The sequence below is a fragment of the Mustela nigripes genome, chromosome 13 (assembly GCF_022355385.1).
Source record: "Mustela nigripes isolate SB6536 chromosome 13, MUSNIG.SB6536, whole genome shotgun sequence".
Classification (NCBI taxonomy): domain Eukaryota; kingdom Metazoa; phylum Chordata; class Mammalia; order Carnivora; family Mustelidae; genus Mustela; species Mustela nigripes.
In genome coordinates this window covers 97,580,118-97,593,634 of record NC_081569.1, presented here as the reverse complement: position 1 = coordinate 97,593,634, position 13,517 = coordinate 97,580,118, and the positions used below count along the sequence as shown (strand labels likewise).

At 39.2% G+C, this 13,517-nt stretch overlaps 1 protein-coding gene across 2 annotated transcripts in view; it reads right to left on the bottom strand.

Annotated features, from left to right (window-relative positions):
- ATL1 (atlastin GTPase 1) overlaps positions 1 to 11,678 on the bottom strand; it is a 70,686-nt gene extending 59,008 nt beyond the window's left edge. For both annotated transcript variants that reach the window (XM_059373160.1, XM_059373161.1), the window contains exon 1: positions 11,554 to 11,678. In XM_059373160.1, coding sequence (XP_059229143.1) covers positions 11,554 to 11,587 — 34 coding nt within the window. In that variant the 5' untranslated portion in view covers positions 11,588 to 11,678. The remainder of the gene's footprint in view (positions 1 to 11,553) is intronic.
- Between the last annotated feature and the right edge of the window lie 1,839 nt (positions 11,679 to 13,517).

Sequence of the window (13,517 nt, the reverse complement as noted above, 5' to 3'; positions counted from 1 at the left end):
ACAAATTTAAAAAGAACCAAATGAATGATTATTTCAATAAATACAGAAAAAGTATTCATTATAATTCCATATCCAGTGATGACTTTTTTTAAATTTAACATATAGTGTATTATTTGCCCCAGGGGTACAGGCCTGTGAATCATCAGGCTTACATATTTCACAGCACTTACCGCAGTCCAGTGATGACTTTTAAAAAGACTTTTATTTAGGAATAAAAGAGAACATTTTTAATCTAAGGTAAGAAAAAGACTTAAAAGATAAAGATTAAAAAGGAATGAATAAAGCTGTCATTATTGCAGGTGATATGCTTCCTTGTGTAGAAAATTCTATAGATTCAAAAGGCAGTTTATTAGAATTAATAAGAGAGTTTATAGGGTTGCTAGTTATAAGGTAAATATTAAAATTCAACTGGATTTTTCGGTGCTATTAATAGCCAGTAAAAAAAAATATAACATGGAAAAAAAACATAGCAACAAAATATAAGGAACATAAGAATAAATCTAACAAAGGACAGTCCTTCAAGGAAGATATTCATCTACTCATTTTTATTTACTTATTTATTTTTTTAATTTTTTAAGATTTTGTTTATTTATTTGAGTGAGAGAGAGAAAGTGAAAGAGATCACAAGCAGAGGGGAAGGGTTGAGGGAGAAGCAGAATCCCCGCTGAGCTGGGAGCCCATTTTCAGACTCAATCCCAGGACCCTGGGATTATGACCTGAGCCAAAGGCAGACACTTAACCAACTGAGCCACCCAGGCACCCCAAGGAATGTTTTTAAACTACTGAAAGACATCATGAAGCAAATTCTAAATAAATGAAGAATATACCAGGTACATGAATAGGAATATCAGCAAATTAAAAATATTGATTCTAATCAAATTAATCAACAAACTAAATATATTTTTTAAGATTTTATTTATTTGAGAGAGGGAGAGAGAATCCTAAGCAGACTCCCAGCTGATTGTGGAGCCCGACACAGGGCCTGATCCCAAGACCCTGAGATCACAACCTGAGTCAAAGTCAGGCACTTAAGAGAATAAGCCACCCAGGTGCCCCTTAACTGAATACAATTTTAATAAAAAAAAAAAAAATCTCAACGGGGCTTTCCAAAGAACTTGAAAACCTAATTCTAAAATTGTACACAGAAGCAAAAAGCCAAGAATAAAGAATAGTTCAAAGCATCCTTAAATAAGATCACAATGAAACAATCTGTTGTACCATATATAAAGACACTATGAAACTACAGTAACTAAAATCGCGTGCTATTGACACAGAGATAGACAAATCGCACTGCAGCATAATAAGAAGCACAGAAGCTGACCCACTCATATCCAGGAATAATATCTGACAATGCAGTTTGGAGATCAACAGGGGGAGAGGGTGGATTATCAATTGGATTATTCCATAATGGGCCTGGGACCTTTGGTTATCCATAAGGAAAAAAAATCAAAGAGTCTCTACACCACACTATCCATAAAAATAAAATTCAAATGGTTCCAGAGCTTAAAATGAAGTTGGGAAGACTGCAGAGTAGGAAGCACCAGGAAAATATTTACACTGGAAGATTCTATCTGATATAACTACCGGAACTCTGGAATTTATTGAAGTCTTACAACTTCCAGGGGAAGGTTTGAATGATAAAAAATGCATTTAATTTAAGTTAATTCCAACTCTGAAGTCAGCAGCAGGTACTGATCCTCCCTCCCCAGCTGTGTGGCAGTCAGGCACGTGTTCCCACAGCGGCTTACCCACAACTGGCAGAAGTCAGGGTATGCAATGAGGACCCTGTCCTCCAAAAATTGGGGAATCTGTGTTCCTATCGCTGATTATAGCCTCTTATCACAAAGGTGCAGACATAGAGGTGGACAGTTGTATTTTTCCCCCATTGTTAACTGCTCCTTCCTTCTAGTGAAGTGACTTCTGGGAAATTTAAAGGGCCAGTACTTTCCCCCCTTATTCAGTTTTCACTTTTTCCTCTTTTGGGAGTCAGACATTAAAGACGGAAGCAACTACATAAACAGGGAAAATCAGAAACTCACCACACATGCCCAGGAAAAGGCCCAGGCCAAAAAAAGACCTCAGAAGATTTTAAGTTTACACCTCAGGCTGATCCTCAGTATAAAGCATCCTATAAATATTAAAACAAACAAACAAAAACCCAAAAAAAATCCAAACCCAGAAAACCCCAGGGAAGGGAGAATCTGACTTTCTTATTTCTTATTTCATTATTAACTTCAAATATCCAGTTTTCAATAACACAAATCACAAGGCATACAAAGAAATAGGAAACTGTCCCAAAGAAAGACCTGATGGTAAGCCTACTAGACAAACACCTTACTAAAGTGACTGTCTTAAAAATGCTCAAAGAACTAAAGGAAAATGCAGAGAAAGACAAGAAAACAATGACTGAACAAAATGGAAATATTGATAAAGAAATATGAGACCTAAAAGAAAGCAAAAAGAAATTCTAGAGCTAAAAAGTACAGTAACTAAATTGAAAAGCTCACAAGAGACATTCATAGCAATATTTGAGAAGACAGAGGAAAACAATCAGCAGCTGGTGATAGGGCGATCAAAATTATCAGAGCTGCAGAAAAGAAAGAAGTCTGAAGAAAAGTGAACAGAGTCTAAGGGACCTGTGGGACACCATCTAGCAGAGCAACATACGAAATTGTAAGAGTACCAGAAGGAGAAGAGAGAGAAAGGGGTAAAGAGATTTTTCGAAGAAACAATGCCCTAAATTTCCCAAACTTGATAAAAGACATGAGTGCAAACATCTAAGGTTCAACTAACTCCAAGCAGGATAACCTTAGAGACCCACATTGAGACACATTTATAACCAAACTGTTGAAAGGTAAAGACAAAGATAGAAGTTTGAAAGCAACTGACATCACGTGCAAAGAATGTTCAAGGATATCAGCAGATTTCTCATGAGAAACTTTAGAGTCTAGAATACAGTGAGTGGGCTGATATATTCAAACTGCTTTTAAAAAAAAATGTCAACAAAGAATCTTCTGCTTGGCAAAATTGTCTTTCAAAAGTGAGAGAGATATTAAGGCATTCTCAAATAAACAAAAGCTGAGAAAGTTTGTTACTGCTACACTTGCCCTGCAAGAAATGTTAAAGGGAGTCCTATAGGTTGAAATGAAAGCCCACTGGACAGTAACTCGAAACCATCTGAAGAAATAAAAATCTCAGTAAACACATGGGCAATTATGGAAGCTAGTATTATTTGAACATTTCATAACTCCTTTATTTTCTACATCATTTAAGAGAAAAATATATTATAAAAAACCCCAATTATTAGTCTAAAAACTAGTGTTACAACTTTTGTTTGTAGTTTCACATTTTGTTTTCTTAAAACTTAAGGAACTAATACTTTTTTTATTGAAGGATAATTGATACAGAATGTTACATTAGTTTCAGGTATACAATATAATGATTCCACAAGTGTATACATTAGGCTATGTTTACCACGAGTGTACCTACTATCCGTCACTATACAACGCTATTAGAATACCATCGATTATACTCCCTATGCTGTACCTTTTTTATTCCTATGACTTATTCGTTCCATAACTGTATGGAACAGTTCCATAACTATATGGAAGACTGTATCACTCCCACCCCTTTACCCATTTTGCTCATCTTCCCCACCCTCTTTCCCTCTGGTAACCATCAGCTTGTTCTCTATATTTATAGAACTGGTTCAGCTTTTTGTTTATTTGCTTGTTTTGTTTTTGGATTCCACATATAGTGAAATCATATGGCATTTGTCTTTCTGTTTGACTTATTTCATTTAGCATAATACCTTCTAGGTCCATTTATGTTGTTCAAATGGTAAGATCCCATCTTTTTATGGCTAAATAATATTCCAGTGTGTGGGATATTATTACATAACACACCATACATATGGAGTTAGTTTTTTCATTTTCTTTGGGTAAATATCCAGTAGTGGAATTACTGGATCATACTGTATTTCTATGTTTAATTTTTTGAGGAACCTCCATACTGTTTTCGATAGTGGCTGCACCAATTTATAGTCCTACCAATTATGTGTGAGGGTTCTTTTCTCACTACATTTTTGCCAGCACTTGTTATTTCTTATCTTTTTTATTCTACTATTCTGACTAGTGTAAGGTGGTATGTCGTTGTCATTTTGATATGCATTTCGAATGACTAGAGATGCTGAGCATCTCTTCATGTGTCTGTGGCCATCTGTAGGTCTTCTTTGGGGACTAATGCATTTTTTTTTCCTTTTCCCAAACTTTATTTTATAAAATGTATAGAGTAGGTTACAGCGGTAACATCCTTCTTAATTAAAATCAGTTAGGACATCCCTGCGCACAGGGCCCTGAGGCACAAGAGCCCTGGGGGTGGCACGGCGGGAAGGCTCAGGCGGGCGGCTAGCTCGCGGAGGCCACTTCCTCCTCATCACTGCCAGGGACTAATGCATTTTTTAAAAAAACTACTAGTTTTTGTTTTTGTACACATAATGTATACAGATGTAACTGTGTGACATCAGTAAGTAAAAGGGGTGCAAATGGAGCTATAAAGGACCAGAATTTATGTATGTTATTGACGTTAAACTGATATAATTTCAAATTAGAGAGCTATAGCTTTAGGATATTAAATATAATCCTTATGGTAACCACAAAGAAAATAGTTCCAGAATGCCTTAGTTCAGGCTGCTATAACAAAACACCACTGGGTAGTTTATAAGTGTTGTTGTTTTAAGATTTTACTCATTTGAGAAAGAGTGAGAGCATGAGCAGGGGGAGGAGCAGAGGGAGAGGGAAAAGCAGACGCTGCACTGAGCTCCATCCCCAGATCATTACCTAAGGTAAGGCAGTAGCTTAACTGACGGAGCCACCCAGGCGCCCCTGGACTGGGTAGTTTAGAAACAATGAAATTCAGTTCTCGGTTCTGGAGACTAGAGGGCCAAGATCAGGGTGCCAGCACAGTCAGGTGAGGGCCTTCCTCCAAGTCGTAGACTCCTCACTGTACCTTGTCATGGTAGAAAGAGTTAGGGAACTCTGGGGCCTCTTCTAAGAGAATGTGGTTAATCCCATTGATCTTATTCAGAGGGTTCCATTCTCATGACCTAAGCCATCCTCCAATGACCCCACTTCCTAATACTATCACACAGGATATTAGGATTTCAACATATGAATTTTGGAGGGTACCAATATTCAGACCATAGCACATACTATAAATAAGCAATAATTGATAAGGGAATTAAAATATTACAGGACAGAAAAGTCAACTAAACACATAAGGACAGTAACCAGGAAATGAGGGACAAAAAAATAAAAGGTACATAGAAAAAAACACAATGAGATACCATTTTCACATCCATTATAATAGATATGATAAAATGTATATTTTTATATATACATATATATTTATATATATACATTATATATATATGTACATTTCTCATTCCTGATCATTTTTTTAAAAGATTTTATTTATTTATTTGACAGAGAGAGAGAAAGAGAGATCACAAGTAGGCAGAGACGCAGGCAGAGAGAGGGGGAAGCAGGCTCACCGCTGAGCAGAGAGCCCCATGCAGGGCTCGATCCCAGGACCCTGAGATCATGACCTGAGCCAAAGGCAGTGGCTTAAGCCATTGAGCCACCCAGGCGCCCCATTCCTGATCAATTTAAATGTATACAAAAATGATCAGGAAATGAGAAACACCAAATTTGTGAAAGTGTTTATCTTTGGGAGGGGAGTAAGGAGAAGATGCCATTAAGGAAGGACACATAGGCAGTGTCAAATACTGATAAAGTTTTATTTCTTCACTTGGGAGGGGGAATGCAGATTCTCATTACCATTCTCCTCAAAAGTGAACATCTATGTTAAATATGTTCATTTGTACAAAGATATTTTTCACAAAACTTTATATAGAAAAATAGGAAGAGCCTCTAAATTCAAAAACACCCCAACTATTTTTTAATGACTAAATTTATCTCACAGTAGATCATTTTCCTGATGAGCACAGGTTCTATTTAGAGTCTAGTTACCGGTTCTACAGATAATAAAGGCAGCAGAGCTTGAAACAGAGCAAAGATATAACCCAGGAGTCATCAAGACAAGGTATAAGAAGATAAAAGTATAAAAAATATTTATGTATAGTAAGAATATATTTGAAAAAAGATGTAAGGAAGGTAAATTAAATTAGTGAAATCGGAGGGGAGAGTCTGTAGGGAAAGTACATGTATGACTCAGTAAAAATTTTATTTTGTTTTAGGAGGAATAGATACATACAGAATGAGGCAAGTAAAAAGGGACAAATGGTCTCCTTTCAAAACAAATAGAATATAGACAACTGGAAAAGAAAGAGCAGGAAGTAATTATTCTATATTCAAGATCACTTTTAATCTTACAGAAATCTAAAAATTAAACAAAAACAGAAATCTAAAAATTAGTATTTTGACAAATGCCTTTTCAACAAATTGACACTCTACGCTTACTTAAGCTAAGATAGTTGGGTTTTTTTGTTTTGTTTTGTTTTGATTTAAATAAGGGCATTAGAAGCTGACATACAGGGGCGCCTGGGTGGCTCAGTGGGTTAAGCCGCTGCTTTCGGCTCGGGTCGTGATCAGGGTCTCTGCTCAGCAGGGAGCCTGCTTCGTTCTCTCTCTCTCTCTCTCTGCCTGCCTCTCAGTGTACTTGTAATTTCTCTCTGTCAAATAAATAAATAAAATCTTTAAAAAAAAAAAAAAAAAGAAGCTGACATACAGATTTTATTTTTCAAAAGCAACATTGCACTGAGAGTTTCTGTTTACATTGTAGAAAACCCAAATTCCCATGAGTGGACTCCCAAGTTTTAAGCAGTTGTAATTAACAAAAAGAAATTAAAAAGGATACATTTCTGTTCCCTTTCTAGAGTTTGTACTTGAACTCTAAGCCCAACAATGAAAGACTGCTTTCTGGGCTACTGCCTCTGATAGTCATCCGAATCCTTTATTTTTCACACTAGTACATTCTTTGCCTTCTTTTCTAGTCCAAAGTGATCAAGTTTATGGAGCATTGATTTCTTATACCAGCTTAAGCGTAAATAGGCTTTCCACGAGACCTTTCTGGCACATTATTTTAGTTCCTTGTCTTCATCATATGGACTAGGGAAGCAAACAACCCTAAATTTAAATCTTGGATCTTATAATTTATATAAATTATGTGGCCTCTGGCACATATCCTCATGCTCTGAGCCTTGAACTCCTTTTCATATTAAAATGTGAATAATAACGTCTACCTCTGAAGAATGGACTTCCAAATGCTTAAATTTATTTATTTATTTTTTAAAGATTTTATTTATTTATTTGACAGAGATCACAAGTAGGCAGAGAGGCAGACAGAGAGAGAGGAGGAAGCAGGCTCCCTGCTGAGCAGAGAGCCCGATGCAGGGCTGGATCCCAGGACCCTGAGATCACGATCTGAGCCGAAAGCAACGGCTTAACCCTCTAAGCCACCCAGGCACCCCTACTTAAATTTATTTAAACTTCTGGTTCAGGGGTGCCTGAGTGGCTCAGCTGCCTTTGGCTCAGGTCATGGCTTAGGTCATGATTGCAGGGTCCTGGGATCAGAATCCTGCATTGGGCTCCCTGCTGTGGGGAGCCTGCTTTTCTCTCCCTCTGCTGCTACCCCCACTCATGCTCTCCTTCGCTCAATTTTTTGCTCTCAAATAAATAAATAAATAAAGTCTTAAAAATATATTAAAAAAATAAACTTCTGATTCAGTGCAGACTTAGGTACAGGTGTTGGGATTCTCAATTCTACTCACAGACCAGCTTCTCAGTTGTATTCTCTGGATATGATCCTCAACCACCACCCCCAATTCTGGGTGTTAGTAGAGATGATTTTCTGGTCTGTAGTTTCCATGGCCCTATTAGAACCTAACAGGTCTCTGACTACCCAAATAAAAACACTAGCTGTGATATGGTTCTCAGAATTCTTATCTGAATTTTATGTTTCCTGCACAGATTTTGTAAATCTCTCTCACCCTTTTCTTGGAAATCATCATATTTTCCAATTCTGAATAGTCTACCTTTGACCTCCACCCACTGCACTCTAACTTGTCTAAAAAGTTTTTAGCTGGATGACAAGGTTAGTTCACTGTTTTTTTTTGTTTCTTTGTTTGTTTTTTATTTTTTTTATTTTTTATAAGCTATCACCTGAAATTAGAGGTCTCATCATAGACCTCTGGCTTCTACAGGAGCCTGTTTTTCTCTTACCCTCACACCATGGCCCATTATCTTACAAAACGTTCCACAGTACTGAGGCACCCAGGTGCCTCAGTCTGTTAAGTGTCTGTCTTCAGCTCAGATCCTGATATCAGGGTCCTAGGATTGAGCCTCAGGGTTCTAGAATAGAGCCCCACTTCAGGCTCCCTGCTCAGCAGGGAAGTCTGCTTTTCCCTCTGCCCTTCCCACTGCTTGTGCACACTCTTTCTCTCAAATAAATAAAATCTTTTTTTTTTAATTCCACAGTATTACGTTATAGGAAATAAATCAGAAGATAACTCTACATTCTAATTTCAGTCCTCTAACTTACTAAATATATGATTTTTGCTCAGTTATTTCACCTGAGATTCAGTTTGTTTGTTTTTAATTTGCAAAAGCCTATGTCTAGCCACCTGAAGAAGCTGCAGATCAAATACAATAATGCAGGTAACTGTGCCTTGAAAACTGCAGTTGTATACAGTGAAGAAGGTATTAACATTCAGTAAAGAGGCAGTATAGCATAGTGGTGAAGACACAAGAGTCTGAAGTCAAACTGTCAGAGTTGGAATCCTGGCTCTACCATTTTGCTTTGATATATAAACTGAGGATTATAATACCTACTTCATATAATATTAGCTCAATGACATTAGCTATTATTGTTATTATTAAATGCCCACTATGTGGTAGACATTGCACTAGGTGCTAGTAGTGAAAGGGAATCAGGACAGACACGGCTAACATCTTCATCAGAAACCTCTATTTTCTATTCTATATGCTACATTTTTCTAAGTCATTTATGTATTTATGTCTCATACTTTAGAGCAAAGAAAAATCTGAGTAGTAAAGCATTTTCATAGAGCATCAAGACTCCACAATTTCAATATTTCTTTTCTGTGAAAATGTCCATTGAACACATAGTGACTTTAGTATTTCTTTTCCTAATTTACCACTTAAGTTGAAACTCTTGATGACTTCTGGGTAAACTGTCTGGGACATGTTCCCATTAAATAGAAATAATCCAGTGCTTATCAATCACCTAAAATGCTAATTAAAAGACAGAGTCCTAGACCCTATTTCAGACCTAATGATTGAAAAGCTCTGATTGACTTGCGGCGACATGGATGGATCTTGAGTGTATTACGCTAGGCAAAATAAACCAGAGAAAGACAAAGACCATATGATTTCATTCATATGTGGAATTTAAGAAACAAAACAAATGAACAAAGGGAAAAAAGAGAAACTAAGAAACAGACTCTTAACTATAGAGAACAAATTGATGGTTCTGGGGGTGGGGGGGTGGTTGAACAGGTGATGGGAACTAAGGAGCGCACTTCTCATGATGAGCACCCCAGTATTGTATGGAAGTGTTGAATCACTACATTGTACACCTGAAACTAACATTACACTAACTGGAATTAAAATAAAAACTTTTAAAACTTAAAAATAAATAAAATTTAAATAAGAAAGAAAGGGGGAAAAACCCCTAGCTGGAAGATGTGGGAATATGCATTTCTAAAAAGTCCCCAATGTGATTTTTATGCAAATCCCATTTGAGAACCATATCCCCGAGATAGAAAAAACCTCCACTACATAAGAAATCTGTACCCAAAGAAATACTGAAGAATAATGACCCAAAGCTTCACTAAGGAGAAAAATTTTAATCCTTAGAATAAATTTACACATGCGTGTCTTTTAACAGGTCTGAGTCAACAATGCACAGAGATCAAGACCAAAACTGACTTGAACATACACACCTTAACTGTGAGTGTTCAAGAAATTCCTACTCTGGAGGCCAAGGAAAAGGATGGTGGTAGGAGGACACTGAGAAAGCTTACTCATAATTTCATAAGAAGCAAAGAAAACAGTGTTACTGCAATAGTCACACTTAGTAAAACTGGGGTTTAGTAATCTCAGAAAATGGAACCGCCTTCCCTTAAATTCAGACAGCTAAAGATAGACCTCCTTGGCCAACTCCCCCCCCCCCATCCCCCCAACACCCCCACCCCCACCTACCACAAATCTTGGATAATCTCTCAGATGTAAACCTTGTCTAATGGGAGTAAAGTTGGTCCTGTGACGAATCAGAAAGGCAACGAGAGACAGGGTCTTTTGATAAAAGTCAGGCAAAACCAACCAATTAAAATTTAAATTTATACCTGTTGGTCTGAAGGACAGTTATAGAAGAGATCTCACTGAGACACAGAAGACAATCAAGGAGCTCCAAACTCCTAGTGGATGTAAACTTTCCAAAATAGCAAAATACCCACCAAGGAACAGTGACCTAAGATCTGCTCTGGTTCAGATAATAAAATGCCCTGAAAGGCTTTTGTTCCTAAGATGGTAGTGGGGCTAGTACTGTGACTGGAAGAAAACGGGAGCTTAAGGCAGAAAAAGACGCCCAATCTGCCCACACGATCCGTCCTGAACCAAGTCTGGAGCAGCAGAGCGGGTGGGGCCGTGATTTCTCCCGCATCACTGCGTTCTCTCTTCTCCGCCTGCGTGAGCGCCGCCCACCCACTCGCGGCGTGAACCCACTGGGCCCAGCCTCTCCTCCCCCCTCCCCTCGGCCTGGTGCTGAATCATGAGTCCAATATCTCCAAAAGGTAAAACCAAAGAACAATGCCACCCTTAGGGCTGGCCTGAATGGGGTACCAGGTGGGGTGGAGCCGCGGCTGGAAACCACAACTTTGCTTCTCTTCCTCCCACATTCCCCACCCAAACCCCAGATTAAAACAAGTACTGCAGCGCTGGGGTACTCCCAAGCGGGCATCCCTTCTCCTGGGTTGCTCAGGTCCGCAACGCTCCCACCGGGCCCGGCGCGCTCTGCCTCATTGTTCCAGCACGCCGCCCGCTCGAGAGCCCGCGCCCTGCCAGGCGGAAGGGCTCGCAGCTCCCGAGGAAGCGGGTGGAGGTTAGGGATCCTCAACCCCTCGCCCCTCAACCCTCTCGGCCGGGTAACAACAGCCCTTGCCTACTCTCATCGCCTTCCTGCCAACGGATCGCTAAAGCGGAACCAACGAGTCCCCGGGAGGCTGCAGGCGGGTGCTGTCCAAATGCTGTGAGGAGGCGGACTGGGGGAGGAAAGTGCGGGAGAAGCCGGGGCTCCGGCCTGCGAGAAGCCGCAGCCCTCCCCAACAGCGCGATTCCGACTACCCCAGTATCACTCGGCCATGCTTTCTCCCGCCCTACAGGGAGCAGCCCGGTTGTGGCCCGTCTCCCAGCCCTGGCTCTGGCGCCGATCAGCCCTTGGCCCGCTTGTCCCCAGAAGCAGAAAGCAGAGGGCCAGTCCCCATGCAGGCTGCAGAAGTCACCATATGCTACTCACCCCAACTGTTTCTGTCCCTACGGTTCTTGGCCATGGTGGTCTGGGGACTGGTGGCGGCGAGGCGCTGTCAAGCGCTGGCTCTTCTCCCCGGCCGCAGGTTGCTGGCGGTGGGAGGTTCTGTGCCCGCGCTGGGCGCAGTTCGCTCAGATTCTGAGGATGTTGCTGTGGCGCTGGTGGGAAGGAGTGAGGAGAAGGGAGGAGAAAGCAGATGAACCAAGCTCAGCATCACAAGCCCGAGTTCACACAAATATCAGCGTCACACCCTCCCTACCTCAGCCCACCCCCAGAGCAGGAAGACAGGGACGGACGATGTACTGCAACATTTTCAATGGAAAACACACGTACAAATAAATAGCACCTCCTCACACACACTCTCAAAGAATTTAGCAGCATTCGGCAGTCACAGAAATACAAAAACCAATATACTGCATTAATCTAAATGTTCAAATACCTGTTTCCTAGAATAGTTACACATTAGTACAAATAGGCAACATTTATATAACCACAGAAATTAAAATTATCTCCATTTATCTACCAGGCATCATTTCCCCCCATTTTAAAAGCAAGGTCAGGTTGGTAAAGAGGATATCAATGCATTTTTGTACCTGTAGAGTTAACAAGCCTGCTTTTTAAAATTAGGACAGCAAAATTTAGATCAAGATCAAGATAAATGAAAGCTAAAGATTCATCATTAATATGTAACTAACGCAATATCTAGTGGGCAAAACTTCCCACTAGATTTGCAGAGAAAAACTCTGGATTTATATTGCGAAATATTTTAAATAAAATCATACTACATAGTTTAGGTGAGCCTTAGCAGCCACAAAGGTTGCAGACAATTTTGAATAGAAAGCAAAAGGCAATAAACACTTACAAGAATGTTCTCAATTTCTCCCTTTCTGCTAATTTCTTCCTTCCTGCCTGCAAATTCAGTTTTCAGTATTCTAGAAACAGTCTTTTCATGCTACTTGACTCTCAGGGTACCATTATCCCATTCCTTACACAGTTTTCTCCTGCATTTTGTTGTTGCCCACACTCTGCATATCAGTTTTGCCTATAAGATTACTGCTAGACTCTTAGTAACCAAATCTTCGGTCTCTGCTGATTCTTTATCATAAGCAACTCTTCACTCTATGTTCACTCAATGTAATTTGAGTTCATGGCTTCAGACAAGACTTCCATCCTGGTAATTCCCAAATCTATGCTTCTAGCCTTAAGATCTCTTAAAGAGAGAAAATCACCATACTAGAACCAAGTTTATAACTGCCTGGGGTCATCTTCACTTTGCTTTTCTACTGACACTTCAAAATCAACATGTCAAAAACCAAACTACCTCACCCACTACTGTCTAGTCTTATGCATTCTCTATTTCAGTTAATGGTTCTAGTGACCCCAAAGTTGTGAGCACTGTAAACCAAGTTTACATTACAGTTTCAATAGAGTTGCGTTCCCCAAACACTAATGAAACATAGGAAGACAGGAATTATCTCAACCCTATACCTACAAACCAAATTCATAGGCTAAAAAGAAGTGTGTTCTGCTTTTCTTGTATATCTTAACTATAGTTCTCAACACACACTCTAGCCTGATAATCCCTTTCAGTGAATCACATTAAAAAGAACAGATTCCACAGATAGAGACACATGCACGTTGTATAATTCAATATATTCTTTTTTTTCCTCTATGTGGGTCTTTATAATATACATTCTTAACCGAAAAACACATTTTAAAAAACCCTTTTCTTTGTAAGTAATAGGTAATCTGTGGGATAATACTTGAAATTGTGACTATCTTGGCCAAGAACTTCACCCAATGGTTTTAGTATCCACTGATACCTTCGCCTGAATCAAGTTTATATTAGTGATTTTTAAATGGTCATTTTTAAGTAATTAAATTATTATAATTCTTTTACATTTCAGTTAGTAGCTGACATTCCCTCTCCTGTCTTCATTGAGAACCACTAT